Source organism: Onychostruthus taczanowskii, unplaced genomic scaffold (genome assembly GCF_017590055.1).
Source record: "Onychostruthus taczanowskii isolate IOZ18803 unplaced genomic scaffold, ASM1759005v1 scaffold32, whole genome shotgun sequence".
In the NCBI taxonomy this organism is placed as follows: domain Eukaryota; kingdom Metazoa; phylum Chordata; class Aves; order Passeriformes; family Passeridae; genus Onychostruthus; species Onychostruthus taczanowskii.
In genome coordinates, this window is record NW_024500572.1 from 2815206 (window position 1) to 2828793 (window position 13588).

The window sequence follows — 13588 nt, forward strand, 5'->3', positions numbered from 1 at the left end:
TCCAACCCTGCCCTCTGCCAGTGGGAAGCCATTCCCCGTGTCCTGTCACTCCAGGCCCTTGTCCAAAGTCCCTCTCCAGCTTTCTTGGAGATTTCTTGGCCCCTCCAGATACTTCAGTCAGCTGTGATCTCCATCTATTCACCCATAAAAGAGAGCAGGTGAATGACACACAGTGCTGAGGGGAGAACACACACAATAAAAACATTTCAGCTGAGCTGGGGCTGTTGTTTCCCACTCTTCACCCTCCTCATCCCCCCTCTGCACAAGGACACATGAAACAACAGTGCCAGGACTTTGCACTGTTGCACCTCTCTGACTGAACCCTGTTTTTTCCCTTTCTGCCAGCACCATCTGTTTCTGCAGCGTAAACAGCAACTGCAGACAGGTTAAAAGCAAGGACACATTTTAAATGAGACTCCCTCTTCCATACCACTTAAAAAGAGCACAAAGGAGCTTTGCCTACATTTTCCACTATTTTTTGTACCCCTGTGTTCATAAAGCCTGCATTGATTTGGGAAATGTCACTGCTAAGAACAGAACACTACTTCTTCGTGACTGCACTGCTCCCCTCAGTGTGTTTATAATACAGTCAAGAAGGTCTTTTCTCTTTTTTCCCCACTAATTTCTTAAATTCAAGTACAGAATAAAAGTGAAATGAGTGGAAAATGACATTTGTGTCACAAACCACAAATTTGTTCAAGAGCAGACCATGATTTATTGGCAGTTATTCTGAAACATGGATGACTGAATACAATAAAAAGATGTTCGTAAAAAAAAAAAAGAAAACAAACAAACAAAACCAAAAGAGGAAAACAAACAAATCTCATCTTTAAATGCATCACTTGAAGGCATTGATTAAGGGGACACCGTGTGCTGGCAGCTCCTGGTGCAGCTGACGGAACAACATGGCACATTTGTTCCTTTCCTGGGTCTTGCCGAGGGTGTGGAACAGCCGGGCTTGGAAGTAGAGAACGTCTCTGAGCTGCTCTTTGCAGTCCACTTTGGCAAAGTATGTCTTGGCTTCATTTAGATTCAAGATAGCAGATTCCAAAGCTGTGGGGAAAAAAAGAGGATATTCATATTTAAGAAAATATCACAGTAAAAACTCCAAGCAAGACAGCTCCAGTCTGTGGAGGCCAATTACAAATTCCTCAGCTTTTCAAAACCATTTGTGTCTTAGCAACGTGGTCTCTCAGCTAGTTTCTATTATTCAGCCTTTGCTGCAAAATATGTGTGTGAAAGTATGCAGATAAACAATGTTCCATTGTAAACATCTGTGCAACAACTAATTCCAAATTAATTTTGTATACAATAACCAGGTAACACACTGGTGTAGCAGGACTCCAGTACAGACACTGGTTTGCACTTCTGAGCAGTTTCAGAGAGAATAACTCTTCACCCTACCTTCAATCTTCTTTTGTGGAGTGTAGGAAGCTGCAGAAGCCACCTGACATTTGGCCACCAAGAACATGGCACAGCCTTTGTCCAGGACAGCTCCATGGGCCAAGACAGGTTCTATTGCCATGTGCAGGATATTCAGAGCTTGTTCAGGAATGCCAAGGATCAGCTGAAAGAGAAATACTTGCTGGTCTCACACTGGAATCCACTGATAGGAGCAGCTTCTTCAGGGAACATCAACAACCAACACAAGCCATGTCTGTTTCTAATAACATGATGTAACACCATTTTTTTTTCAACTTTTTCCCCACAATCTTCTTTTAAATCAAAATTTGTGAGTAGAAATGAGCTGCTCTCTGAAATGATTGGGAAAGGCTTCTCCACTCAGTCAGTGCTGACAGCCACGCCTCTCAGAATAAACAATATAACTGAACTCATTACCAGAATTATTTTTAATATACAAGCCAACCTGTGCTGCTAGAAAGCCAAAATAGCGGCATAAAAACATAACTGAAGATACTAAGACAGGGGAAATTTATGCTGCTTAATTATATACAATAACTATACATTTTAGTGATACACATGAAACTCAACTTTTATGAACTTCCTCGAAAGCTTTCACATTCAGAGTTTGCTTCTTCACTATCAATAATTTAACTCCAACAAGGCTGTGTTCTTAAATCTCAGAGGAGTAAAACCAGCATCCAAATCCCCAGAATAAATGTTGCCCTGCAGCCCTGTGAAAACACAAATCAGTCCTACCTGGGAGAAAGCCAAGTTGAGCACGGTTTCAGAAGCCAAGTACTGCAGGCTGTACTCCCGAGCCAGGGCCAGAGCCTGCAGCAGCACCGGCAGCGCGATGGTGTGGCACGAGGACCTCCAGTACAGCTCTGCTGTGGACAGCAGCACCCTGCCAAACAAGCATTACAAACCTTCACTCTGGATGAAAAATGTCCACTGGTTTCCCAGGGAATTATTCCATCCACAGTGGTGTTTGTTTTATTGTGAATTAGGCTGCTGCATATACAATATATTTAAATTACACCCTTAAGAGGAGATGCCACAGGCATACAACAGATTAAGTAACACCGTAGCTCTGTCAAGATTTACACCAAGGTAAAACCACACACACACATTTCCTATTTATTTCAGATGCAGTGTTTCCTTCTTCCATGAACCTTCATGGAACTTTAACTTTACCACCTTTTAGTTTACGTATTAAAAATAACTAGGTTTAAATGACACAATATTTTGAGGATTCCTCCATACTGTGATTAATAATTGAAATGACTCTGTAATCTCCGAATCACAGCAGGTAATCTGAAGACTAGTGAAGTCTGAACACAGACAAATTGAAATGGCTGATTCTAATCACTGCAAAGTGGCTTTAATACTCTGAAAATGAAACATTCTTACCTAATCACCATCTCGGTGTTCTTGATTTTCTGGCAGTGGATCAACAATTTCTGCAGAAGTTTGTGTGCCTCCGACATTTGGTTTTGGGCTTTCAATACAATGGCTTTTCTGTTGTGGTAGAAAGAAAACATCACTGTATTTTTGTATTTCCTATAGAATTCTGCTCTTCAGAACACAGTGAAACAGGTCTCTATTTTGTGACCTGTATTTCTTATAACTGCAGGCTGGCACCCTGACAAAGTGTACACATGCTGCACACACAGACAGGAGGAAAAACAGATCTCCCTGGTGCCAACTGGACAACTCCCAGGCAGAAAGGATCAAACTCATAAAACAGCTTTAGATAGAAACCAGAGATTGCCAAAACCAAAGGCCAAACAGGCAGCAGAAGTGGGAGGATATACAAGCTAGACAGCATAAGTAATTATCTGTGAGAAAAACAGGTATGAGGTAAAGCAGCTAAAATTGGCCTGAGCTAACGAGGATATGGAGCAACAGGAAAATGGAGAGCAGGGAAGTCAGGACCAAATGCACAGCAGCAGGGGATGGGTACAAACGCCCTGAACCAGACACTGAGCAGAGTATTTAAAGATCAGGGAATTCATGATCAGTCCAATTCCAGAAGGACAAGCATCAGGTCCCACAGCTTGAATACTGCTCTTCTGGCTGACTGGCACTGGCTGCTTTTAGGTGTTTTGCTTCATTGAAAATAGACAAGAAATTCTTTGAACACTACCTTGGTTTTCATATTCACCAAATATCAAGTTTTAACTGTAACTATTTTTAACATGTCATTCTCATTTAGGAACAAGACCCCATTAAGGTGAGTGAAAAAAAAAAAGTCACAATGTTCCATTTTGGAGACGTAGAAACCAGGCCACAGAGGAATTCACTCAAGGCCTGAGCTCCCTCCCCAGCTATTTGACATAAAAATCTGCTTTGTGCTCAGGTTTGAGTATAACAGATTTTGAAGACCTTAGCACGACAGATTCACAGCCCTAGAATAACACCAACTTCAGCTATTCCAATTCTTAAAATGCCCAGAGAAACAATTACAAATTATTATTGCAGGACATGCTCTAAGGGAATAGCCCTATGGTTAGATAACATGACCTTAACTAGTTCTGGAAAAGGAAAAAAATGTAAGCACATGTGACTGCCAGTGATCATTGTGCTAAATTTTTCATTATCTTCATGGAACACACCTGCAAATGCATAAAGACCCACGATTTCTTACCTGTATACACCTTCAATGCTATTAAGTGCTGTAATTCCTGCTACAAGAGAATCTGCTACATGGTATCTGCCATCGTTCATGGCTCGCTCAAACTGTATTTTCTGATCAAACAGCATCCAAAGCTAAACAAAGAACATCCAGAAACAAGTTTTAGAAGTTGTGCCTGCTCATTTTCTAATCCCAAATTAGAATTTACTTTTTATTTTCCCCTGGGGGTATTTATCTCTAGACACACTAACTCCACTGTCCAATTATTGAATTTACTGAATTACTGACATGAACAGAAATGCCCAGGTCTGGATTAATGTTTCAATACCGAAGCTCACCTACTTGACTGCATTTTATGTGAAAAGGCTCTTTTAAATCATTACTAATGATTTGAGACTTGTAGACAAATAGACTTGTTCTGTAGTGAAAAGAGAAGGCTCACACTATATCTAATGGGATGTCAAAGACTTCAATGTAAATACTATCTTATAGACTCCTGTGGCAATGTTTCCCAGAGTCACACAAAAATCAGGTTATTAGCCTATTATCTCAGTTATTTCTGGATTGTAATATATCAAAATAAGCAGCACTAATTAAACAGAACTTCAAAGCTTCAAATCAATGCAGAGCATTTAATTGCTCCGTGTGCTCATGAAGCAGATGTATATTCCTCTGTTAATGAAATTTCTACTTGAACAGCTTCATCTTAGGAAGTTGTGGTGAGAAGAATGTCTCACCAGTCTGAAAACAACACAGGCAGCTTTTCCATGCTTTTATAAAAAAGCTGATGCTCCACAGCTTCCCATGAGGACGAGCCAAGGGAAATGAGAAAATGTATAGCCCAAGGCATCCAGAGGAAAATTCAGCAGCAGTGGGATTCAGATCCTACTCCACAATAGTTACATAACTTACAGGCTGAATGTTAAGTATTCTACCTGTGCATGCTGACTGTTGGGAGGGAATCTCTCCTTTAGGTGTTTCAGTATTTCAGAAGCAGCTGCAAAGTACCCCTGGAACACAGAAGGCCACTGATTAATGCCCTGCTCCCCTCCCTTTCAGCACAACCCGCAGGGAAGGGATTTGCCAAGCAAACACCCTGCATTGTCTCTGCCCCCAGAGAGGGCGTTAAAGGCAGAAAAAAAACCACAAGTCAAGTCTTGCACCCTCTGTCAGCAACACCCACACGTGCTCTCAGCAAATGGCACTTTGTAAGTAGCCCTGGAGCTCACCTGCTCGGCGTGCAGCTCTGCCAGGTGACACAACACCACGGCGAAGGACTCGGTGTTGTTCTGCTGAACGCCCACGTTCACAGCCTCCAGACTGTTCATGCTCAGCAAGGTCTGGGCTTGCTGAAGTGCCATGGTGCTTGTGCAAGAGAAATATCTTTTAGTTTTCAAGCAGCAAACAAACAACCATTTTTAATCTATGGTCTTGTTATGACATTTGTCTACATTGGCTCCTCAGGGGCCTGAGAAGAAGGAAAACTTGAAAAATATCTGCAGTCCAGGGACTGTGCGGGCACAGCAAGTACTGCAGACTGAAAGCTGCACACAACCAAAGCACAGAGATGCTGAAAGTGGGGGCACTGGAACAATTTATGATCTATTTGCCACTACTAAATGGAAACTATCTCTTCTTCAGTGTGAGTTTTAAAGGAACACAAGAGAATGGAGATAATTGCACTCAGCCTGTACTGAATCACAGTCTGATTGCTTTATTTTAGTGCACTGGAGAGACACAGTCACTTGTTACACCTATATAAATGCATTATGTGCTAACAAGTGCAGCAGCTAATCCAGGAGTTCCAAACAAAGCAAATACCTGCGGCCGTACAATCTCCAAATGGCTGTTTTCTGTGCTATGCTGATGTCTATGAGCTCTGACAGGCTGTGCTTCCAATGCAACAGATCAGAATCTTTTAAGGCATCCATTAGTTTGTTGGCAGCCTTTCCTGCAAAAGCTCTTTGCTGAACCAAGGACTGTATTCCCAAGGAAGCAAGATACTGGGAAGAAGGAAAAAAAAACATACCTCCAGTGTTGGAAGACAACAGAGTACCCCAGGCTTGCAAATTACACTGGAGCAGAGTTCTAAACTACTAAAAAAGAGACCCAAAAAGACAGCACAGACAAAGGAACACTGCTCCAGGCATTTCTTTAAATACTCACTTATGCACACCCACACATATGTGAATGTCATTTTGTTGGATGTGAAAGGTAATTTCCACTCCCCCACACAGAAATCTTATGGAGGAGGACAGGACCAGTACCTGGATTTCTCCAGAACTGCTGTGAAAACAGAGCCTTTGCTTTCCTTCCCTTCCCCACAGAGGCCATGTCTGCTCCTGTCTCCCAGCAGTTTAGTCCATTTTAGAACAATTCTCTTAACAAAGGAATTGCAGATTTGGGGAAGACAGAACTAAACATTAACAGACAACAGATCTACCAGGGCACACACTACCAAAGGGGAGGGCTGCCCTGCAAGATTTCACAGAGCTGTACAAGTAAACATGTGTTCAAAGCCCTGCCAGAGGCATCAGCACTGAGTTTCAGGGAAGGTGGAGGCCTAAGAACCTCCCCTGAGCACCAGATTGTAATAAAATGGTGCCTGGGCCAGTAGCCACAGAGAGTTTTTCTGCCTGAAAATCAAGCAAGTCAGAAGGAAAACCAGTGAGCCTTGCAGTAATGCTCTGGCATTAAAGCAACTGAACTCTGGCTTGTTAATGTGAAGGATAAAATTCATAGAAACAGCTAGATTCTGGAGTGTTAAACATGTTTGTTTAAATCCAGTCACATATCTTGAACAGACAAGCCACAAAATCCCAAACTCTCATCACACACATGCCCATTGCCACGTGGGTTTGTCGCAGAATAAAGTTAAGGACAGATGAAATGGACTCACTGGCAATCCAAAATGTAAGGATTTGTTCACAGAGTGCTCCAGCAGAACACAGCTATCAAATATCTTCTGTTCCAGGATGTACAACCAACTCTAGCAAGGAAAAAGATCAAAATCTCATTGCAAATAACTCATGGCTGCAGCACTTTTAACTTGGCTTGCTGTTACAGAATGCACAAAAACTCACTGGAAATGCAAACTACTTGAGGATTGATTCTAAGGAAGTTTCTACTAAATGCTACACAGCAAAATATATCAGAAGGGCATCTAGGCTGGTGTGGCACCAGCCAGTGCTGGAGGTTCAGTGATGCACAAAAATACAGGGAACTGTGGAATGCAGCACCTCAGGAGTTTGATACCATTGATGTCAACCCATTATGATGTTAATTACAGGGAAAAAAATAGAAATCCAAGTCCTTCCCTCCCAATTTGCTTGCTCTAAAGGTGGCTGGTTACTCTGAGAATTCAACAGACAGGAAGGACGAGACTTCTGAAATACTTCTTTTTACAACATCTAAGACTCAACTTTGAGCTTACTACTGAGATCTCTGGGATAACAATTCCTGCTTAAGAAATTAACTCTGAGCTGCAACAAACCATCCCACGATCCTGCAGTTTGTTGCCCTGTGTGCCAGGAGTGATGCCACCCCACTGCTGGGCAGTCAAATGCTCTGGGGGAGATGCTGCTGTGAGAGGAGCTCTGCAGCAGCTCCCTGAGCAGAAGGACTCAGAGCTCTTACCAGGCAGTGCTGCAGGCAGACGTGGTCGTTGGACTCCTGGGCAATCCTGATGGCTTCCTGGAGTGCCAGTTCAGCCTGCTGGCTATGAGCAGACAGAGGGAGAACAATTACTATTCCTACAGTGCTTAAGATACAGCATCCTGATCCAGAGGAATATTGATCTGAATTATGTGTAATGCACTCAGATGTCTGATTTAACAGCCTGTGTTTTCCTCCCAGCACTCAGTAGAGCATTCTGGTTTTCAGGACAGTGAGTCTGACAGCATCTGCAAACCAAAATGCAGCTGCAACCTCTACATGGGCTTTCAAACCCTGTACAGGCCACGGTGCCAAGTTATTGTTTGAACAGGGGCAACATTTAGAATCTGCCTGTGTAGAAATTGTTGCTTTCAACTTTGCAGTGTCCTTCCCTTCTCCAGTCCTTTCACATCATGCCTCCAGGCAGCAATCAATAAATGCAAACCATAAATGAAGATGGGTAGGCCAGCTTTATCAACAAAATAAACCCAACCCATGTGGCATTTTAAATTTTAAAAGCTCAGATGGCTTTTTTGGTTTAAATATTTTTTTGCCAGATCATCAGCTCTACGGTGACTTGCAGAAAACCAGCCACACTTTCTTGAAAATATGGATGAAAAGAGGCATTCACGCCCACTGACCCTTCTGAGGTCATGGAAATGTAATTGAACACTTAAAATACCCAGGACACAGACAAATATCAACTCTTAGACGGCTCAGTTATTATGGAAACCAAATAAACACCAAAACAAAAACGAACCCAAACAAACCAAGATCGCAAGAGGATCCCAACCCACCCACAGCTGCTGTCAAGTGAAGAAAGCCCCTGCAGGGATTTTCAGGAGTGAGGGGAGGTCTCTGTCAGCACCCCGAGGTGCCCCAGGGAGGGAGAGTCCCTTACTAGTGGCCGAAGCGGCAGTGCAGGGCGGCCAGGTTGAGCGCGGCGTAGCGCAGGCTGCGCCCGTAGCCCTCGTCCCCGTTGCTTTTGCTCTCTGCCCCCGTGAGGATCAGCCGGTCAAAGTAGTGCAGGAGGCTGTGTGTGGAGCTGAAGACATCTTGCACCCTGAGGCTGTTTAAGTAGCTTAAATAATGCTGGAAAGGGGAAACAAAATCAGCTTTAATTGTAGAGATACTAAACCGGAGGATTTGTTTATAATTACTGAGTGTTTCTGTCTAAAACAGGTAACTGTGAAATACTGAGCAGAAGTTGCAATACTGATACTACCTGGGCAGAATTTGTGGATAAAATTGGATAATTTCTTGGACAATATTGGCTGTCTGCCCTAACAGGATCTGCCAAATGGTGAAGATGACAAGATCTGGCTGTCAGAAAGATCCCAGAGAGTCTGAGATCTCTACAGAGGTGGAATTTCTGTGTTTATGTGAGAGTGAGAATGGAGGCAGGACTCCCACAGTGCCTGCACTCAGAAAGATACTAAGAAACATCAGCACTGCTTCCAAATGCTGTGCAGATAGAAAGGAGATGCTAAAATTATGCATTTTCTTTTTGGCATTGAGACCTGGGCAGGATAACCCTTTATGTTGTGAAGTCCAGCCAGGGACTATGGCAGCCCTTTCAAGGACACCCTTCCAAACAGCAGCAAGGAAAACCCTGTCTGCTCAGCCCAGGGCTGCTGGGAGGAAGAGGCAGAAAGCAAGGCAGGAAAGAGTTGAGTTTTGGAAGTTGCTCAAGAAGAAGCTGTTGAGGCACAAATCAAGAGCTCACACCACAGGTCAGCCCCTCAGAACGAGTTCTCTGTGGCTTTCAGTATAAATTGCTATTAAGGACCAGAAGCAAAGTGAACAACAGCCAGCAAGATTAACAGCTAATGCACTTAGCATTGATTTTTAAACTACAGAAGAATGAGGCCTGAAATTACTTAGGAAAATGTGGGTAAAAGATGTAAGTTTTAGATTTAGCTGAACAAGAATGCGCTCAGTCCCACCAAAATTAAGAGGTTTATATCTGTGCATGAAGGGGAAGTACTTTGCTTAATTAAGGTTCCTGCACCTTCAGGAGTTTTAGTCTGAATTACTAAACATTTACATGCAACTTGCTCACAGTTTTATCATCTACTTATATTTCAATAGAGAATAAATTACTTCCAAATAATCCTGTCCTTGAGATAAGAAATCCTTTTACAACCATTCTGGATGAAGGAAAAGATACTTACTGCTTCAGCAAAGTCTGGATTAAATTTTAACAAGTTGTTCAATTCCTTTTGTAAAGATGCTGGAGCAAGAGCCTTTGTCTCATCATTCTTTAGTAAAGAAGCCTGGAATAAAATTTGAACAGTACAAGCAAGATATGCAACTCCATAAGGAGGGTTATAAAAATATATTGTGGTGCAGGATTGTCAGGTTGTTATCTGCTTGGAGAGGACATTAAAGAAGATTTTGTAGCAGCTCTGTCTATTAAGACAGTGACAGTTCTATACCACATTATAGTGTTCAATTTCCAGAGATCACAGAGACCAAGTAAAATAAAACCTTATTCAAAGGAGTGTTTAGAGCCATTTAAAGAATTCTGGTTAAGTTTCTCTCTGAAGAACTATTGCCACACATTGCTCACTGGAATTTCATGTATCTTCTCATGCAAAAAAAAAAAAAAAAAGCCCTCAGGAAAACAAATGGATAAATCCAGTTTGCTTTGGCAAGCAGTTCAATTAATAAAAAAATCATAAAAATGTAGCTACTAAAATTAGCATTACTGACTATTGAATTACTGACATTTGTGTCCATGTGTATTTCTGTTCCCTTTTGTATTTACCAGCTGGAATAACCAACAAAACTGCACATTTCACAGAAATGTGAGGCAAGCAGAGCAGAAGGACCTTCTGAGAACCAAATATCAGCATATGGTGACATGTCTGGATAAAACACTCATAGCCCCAAGTGCTCACAATGAGCAACAACAAGCAAGATATCAACAAGCCTCTACCAGAGCAGAGCAAACATCTCAGCTGCCACTGTGGGTAAAATTCAAGGTGAAATTCATGTAATGGAACATTTCCTCCACTTTAATGAGAATTAACATACCTGCTGAGAAAGAAAATACTCTGCTTGTTTCTGGGAAAGAGGCCCACTGCAGGCTATCTCTTCCTCCCTGGTAAGAAACACTCTGGTTAGAAACAGGGCAAGGAAAGACAACACAGGAACACATTTCATCAGACACCCCCACTTCTGCTTCATAAAGTTTTGTGAGATATTACAGTTCAAAGCATGAAAGAACAATGAGAAAACTTAATAAAGAACAAAATCTACTCCATCAAAGCCAGCAATCCAAATGATTTCACACAGTTTAGCTTCAACCTGCACAGACTATAGTTGAGAGCAACATTACCCTAAATACACCCTAAAAAACCCTAAAGAAATACAGCAGAGAGAAGATTTGGGGCTGACATATTCAAATGGCTCTGCTCTGGTTTCTTCTGTCTTCTGAAGAGAATCCCAAAGAGATGAACTGACACTTTGCACAACATCACTGCTGGAAACAGCTGTTCTGCAATTTACTCTGTGGAAAGCCAGCAAGCCCAGCACACAGCCAGACCCCAAAAGCTGCTGTCTGACTCACCAACTCCTGCACAAGTTTATACAAACACAGTTTGCAAAGTACATTTTAAATACATGGACACATCAAATACCTTCAGTATTATTCTTACAACGGAGCACCTCTTCAGCAGGTGAAAACTCTCAGGATTTGCTTCTCCTTTTTGAGGTAAATAGACACGAGTTCTTTTATTTGGAGAACGGTCAAAAGGAAAACAAAACCATTCAACTTTACTTCTTATTGGGCAATCTTTCCTTGCTGGAAGCAGAAGTGACCTCTGCAACAGTTTCAGCGCGTGACAACCAGAGGGAAGTTGTGGGCAGCAGCTGCCTTTGGGCTGTGGCTCCCTAGGGGAGGATGAGGATGGGGCAGTGCCACCCTCCCGAGCCACTGACAAATGTCACCACACGGTGGCACCAAGGAAACAGCGGCCACAAAGCTCAGCCGGGCTGCAGGAGACTTTAAACAAATCAAAGATTAATTTTCTTAAGAGATGGGAAAGGCTTTAACACGAATTTATCACCTTAAAGGCCCGTCAAGTTCTTCTTTCTCCATTCTGCCATCCATCTCCTCTGGATTTGTCAGCTCCATCTCGTTCTCGTCAGCTCCATCCTTTTTCTCATCCTTCTGGAAGTACTGCTGGAGAGCTGTGTAAAGTTTATAGACCTGGCTGAAGGAAAGTTTGTTGTATGCCAGGATCATGTGGCGCAGGAACAGACCTGGAGGGGGAAAGGGCTGCTGTGAGTGCTGCTGCAGACAGGAGACAGAACCATGGCCAGCAGCTCCAGCAGCATCATTCAGCTCCTCGGGAAACAGAAACGAATGAGAAATTAAATACAAATTGCTGAGTCTCGTCTTCAGGATACAACTCGGTGTTACAGGGTGTAAATCACCCTGCAAATCTCACAAAAGATAAGTGATAAATTGTTAAAATCAGCAACAACCTCACAACGTGCAAAACCGTCAGTTAATATGCAACATCCGAGCAAGAGAAAATGGCATTCTGCAATTTGACACCTCCCCAGAAAAACAAAGCTGTGTCCTGAGGGAATGACACCAGTGACATGATAGCACATCAAAACAGCTTATGGATAACAATTATTTACCTACTACACTTGTTTTATGAACTTCTGGCTCTGTCCCTGAGAATGAATCTGAAAGATCATCAAAAAATTGTTCCATGTCTTTCAGTTCTCCTTCTGCCATAAGTTTTAACCTAAAGAAGGGAATAAAATGTCATTTTTTAGGATATTAATACAGACAACAGGGGGAAAATGACATGTTTTAGGGTATTAATATAGACATCAAATAAAATATTCCCCTGCATAAATGAGTAAACACAAACTCATTTATGCAGGGGAATATTTTTTTATTTACTTAAATTTACTCATTTACTGCATAAATGAGTCAACACAAACAAGTGATAACTAATTTCTTGGACCCAGGAGGTTTTCATACTGAGATAAATAAGATTATATTAAATAGTGGTAAGCCTAATAATAATAGTAATGATAATAATAATAGTAATCAGGTTTGGGCTTTATTTCTTTTTATTAAGAGACTAATTATATGAGATGGTTATTCTTCAAACAAACAGGAACCCTTTTTTTTTTCTTTTTATTTCTGAAATTGAAAATTTTTGACTGCATTTTTGGAACTGTTGCTGTTCAGTCAGTTACCCGACATGACAACAGATCTTCTGTCCCACATAAACTTTAAATCCCACGCCTTCCATGTGGATGCCTTTCAGCACTTGGCCATGACAAGTACGAAACCCGTCCAGGCGGAGTTTTGGCCCAAAGGCGATCTTTCACAAGCCGCCATTGACAGCTCCAGGGCCGCGCCCCGCGCTCGGAGCGGGCCCGGCGCAGCGGCTCCTCCCGCCCGGCCCCGCACCTGATGAGGACGGAGCCGGCCAGCTGCGGGCAGCACTCCTCGATGGCCTTGCGCAGCCGCGACAGCGCCATATCCGGGCCCTGCGGACGACAGCGACATGTCGCGACAGCCCGCGACACCACGGGGCCACCCTTCCCCCCCCGGCCCGGCCCGGCCCCGACCTGCAGCAGCGGCAGCAGCAGCCGGTTGAGCCGGCGGCGCTCCAGCAGGCCGAGCTGCGCGCCGGCGCGGCCCAGCTCGCTGAGCAGCACGAGCAGGGCCATCTTGTGCGGGGTGACCCAGTCGCGGACGCCGAACACGTTCGCGTGCACGACGCCGTTCGTCAGCATCGGGTTGAAGTACAGGCTCTCGTGCACGCTCGCCATGGCGGCGCCGTGGGGGGGGGAGGCCCGCCCGTCGCCCGGGAAACCGCGCGCGCGCACACCCCCCCGCGCCGGCCAATCGCCGCC

The 13588-nt window shown here is 43.3% G+C and overlaps 1 protein-coding gene across 1 annotated transcript; it reads right to left on the reverse strand.

Moving 5' to 3' along the window:
• Positions 1 to 695: 695 nt before the first annotated feature.
• On the reverse strand, positions 696 to 13564 carry ANAPC5 (anaphase promoting complex subunit 5). The gene is made up of 17 exons (XM_041410417.1): positions 13301 to 13564; positions 13140 to 13219; positions 12350 to 12459; positions 11767 to 11962; positions 10733 to 10799; positions 9868 to 9969; positions 8595 to 8785; positions 7676 to 7757; positions 6939 to 7028; positions 5861 to 6042; positions 5269 to 5404; positions 4975 to 5049; positions 4052 to 4173; positions 2815 to 2922; positions 2161 to 2308; positions 1405 to 1567; positions 696 to 1053 (listed from the first exon to the last, which is right to left on the reverse strand). The coding sequence occupies exons 1-17, from the start codon at positions 13502 to 13504 to the stop codon at positions 839 to 841; spliced, it is 2271 nt and encodes a 756-aa protein (XP_041266351.1). The 5' UTR covers positions 13505 to 13564; the 3' UTR covers positions 696 to 838.
• Positions 13565 to 13588: the final 24 nt, after the last annotated feature.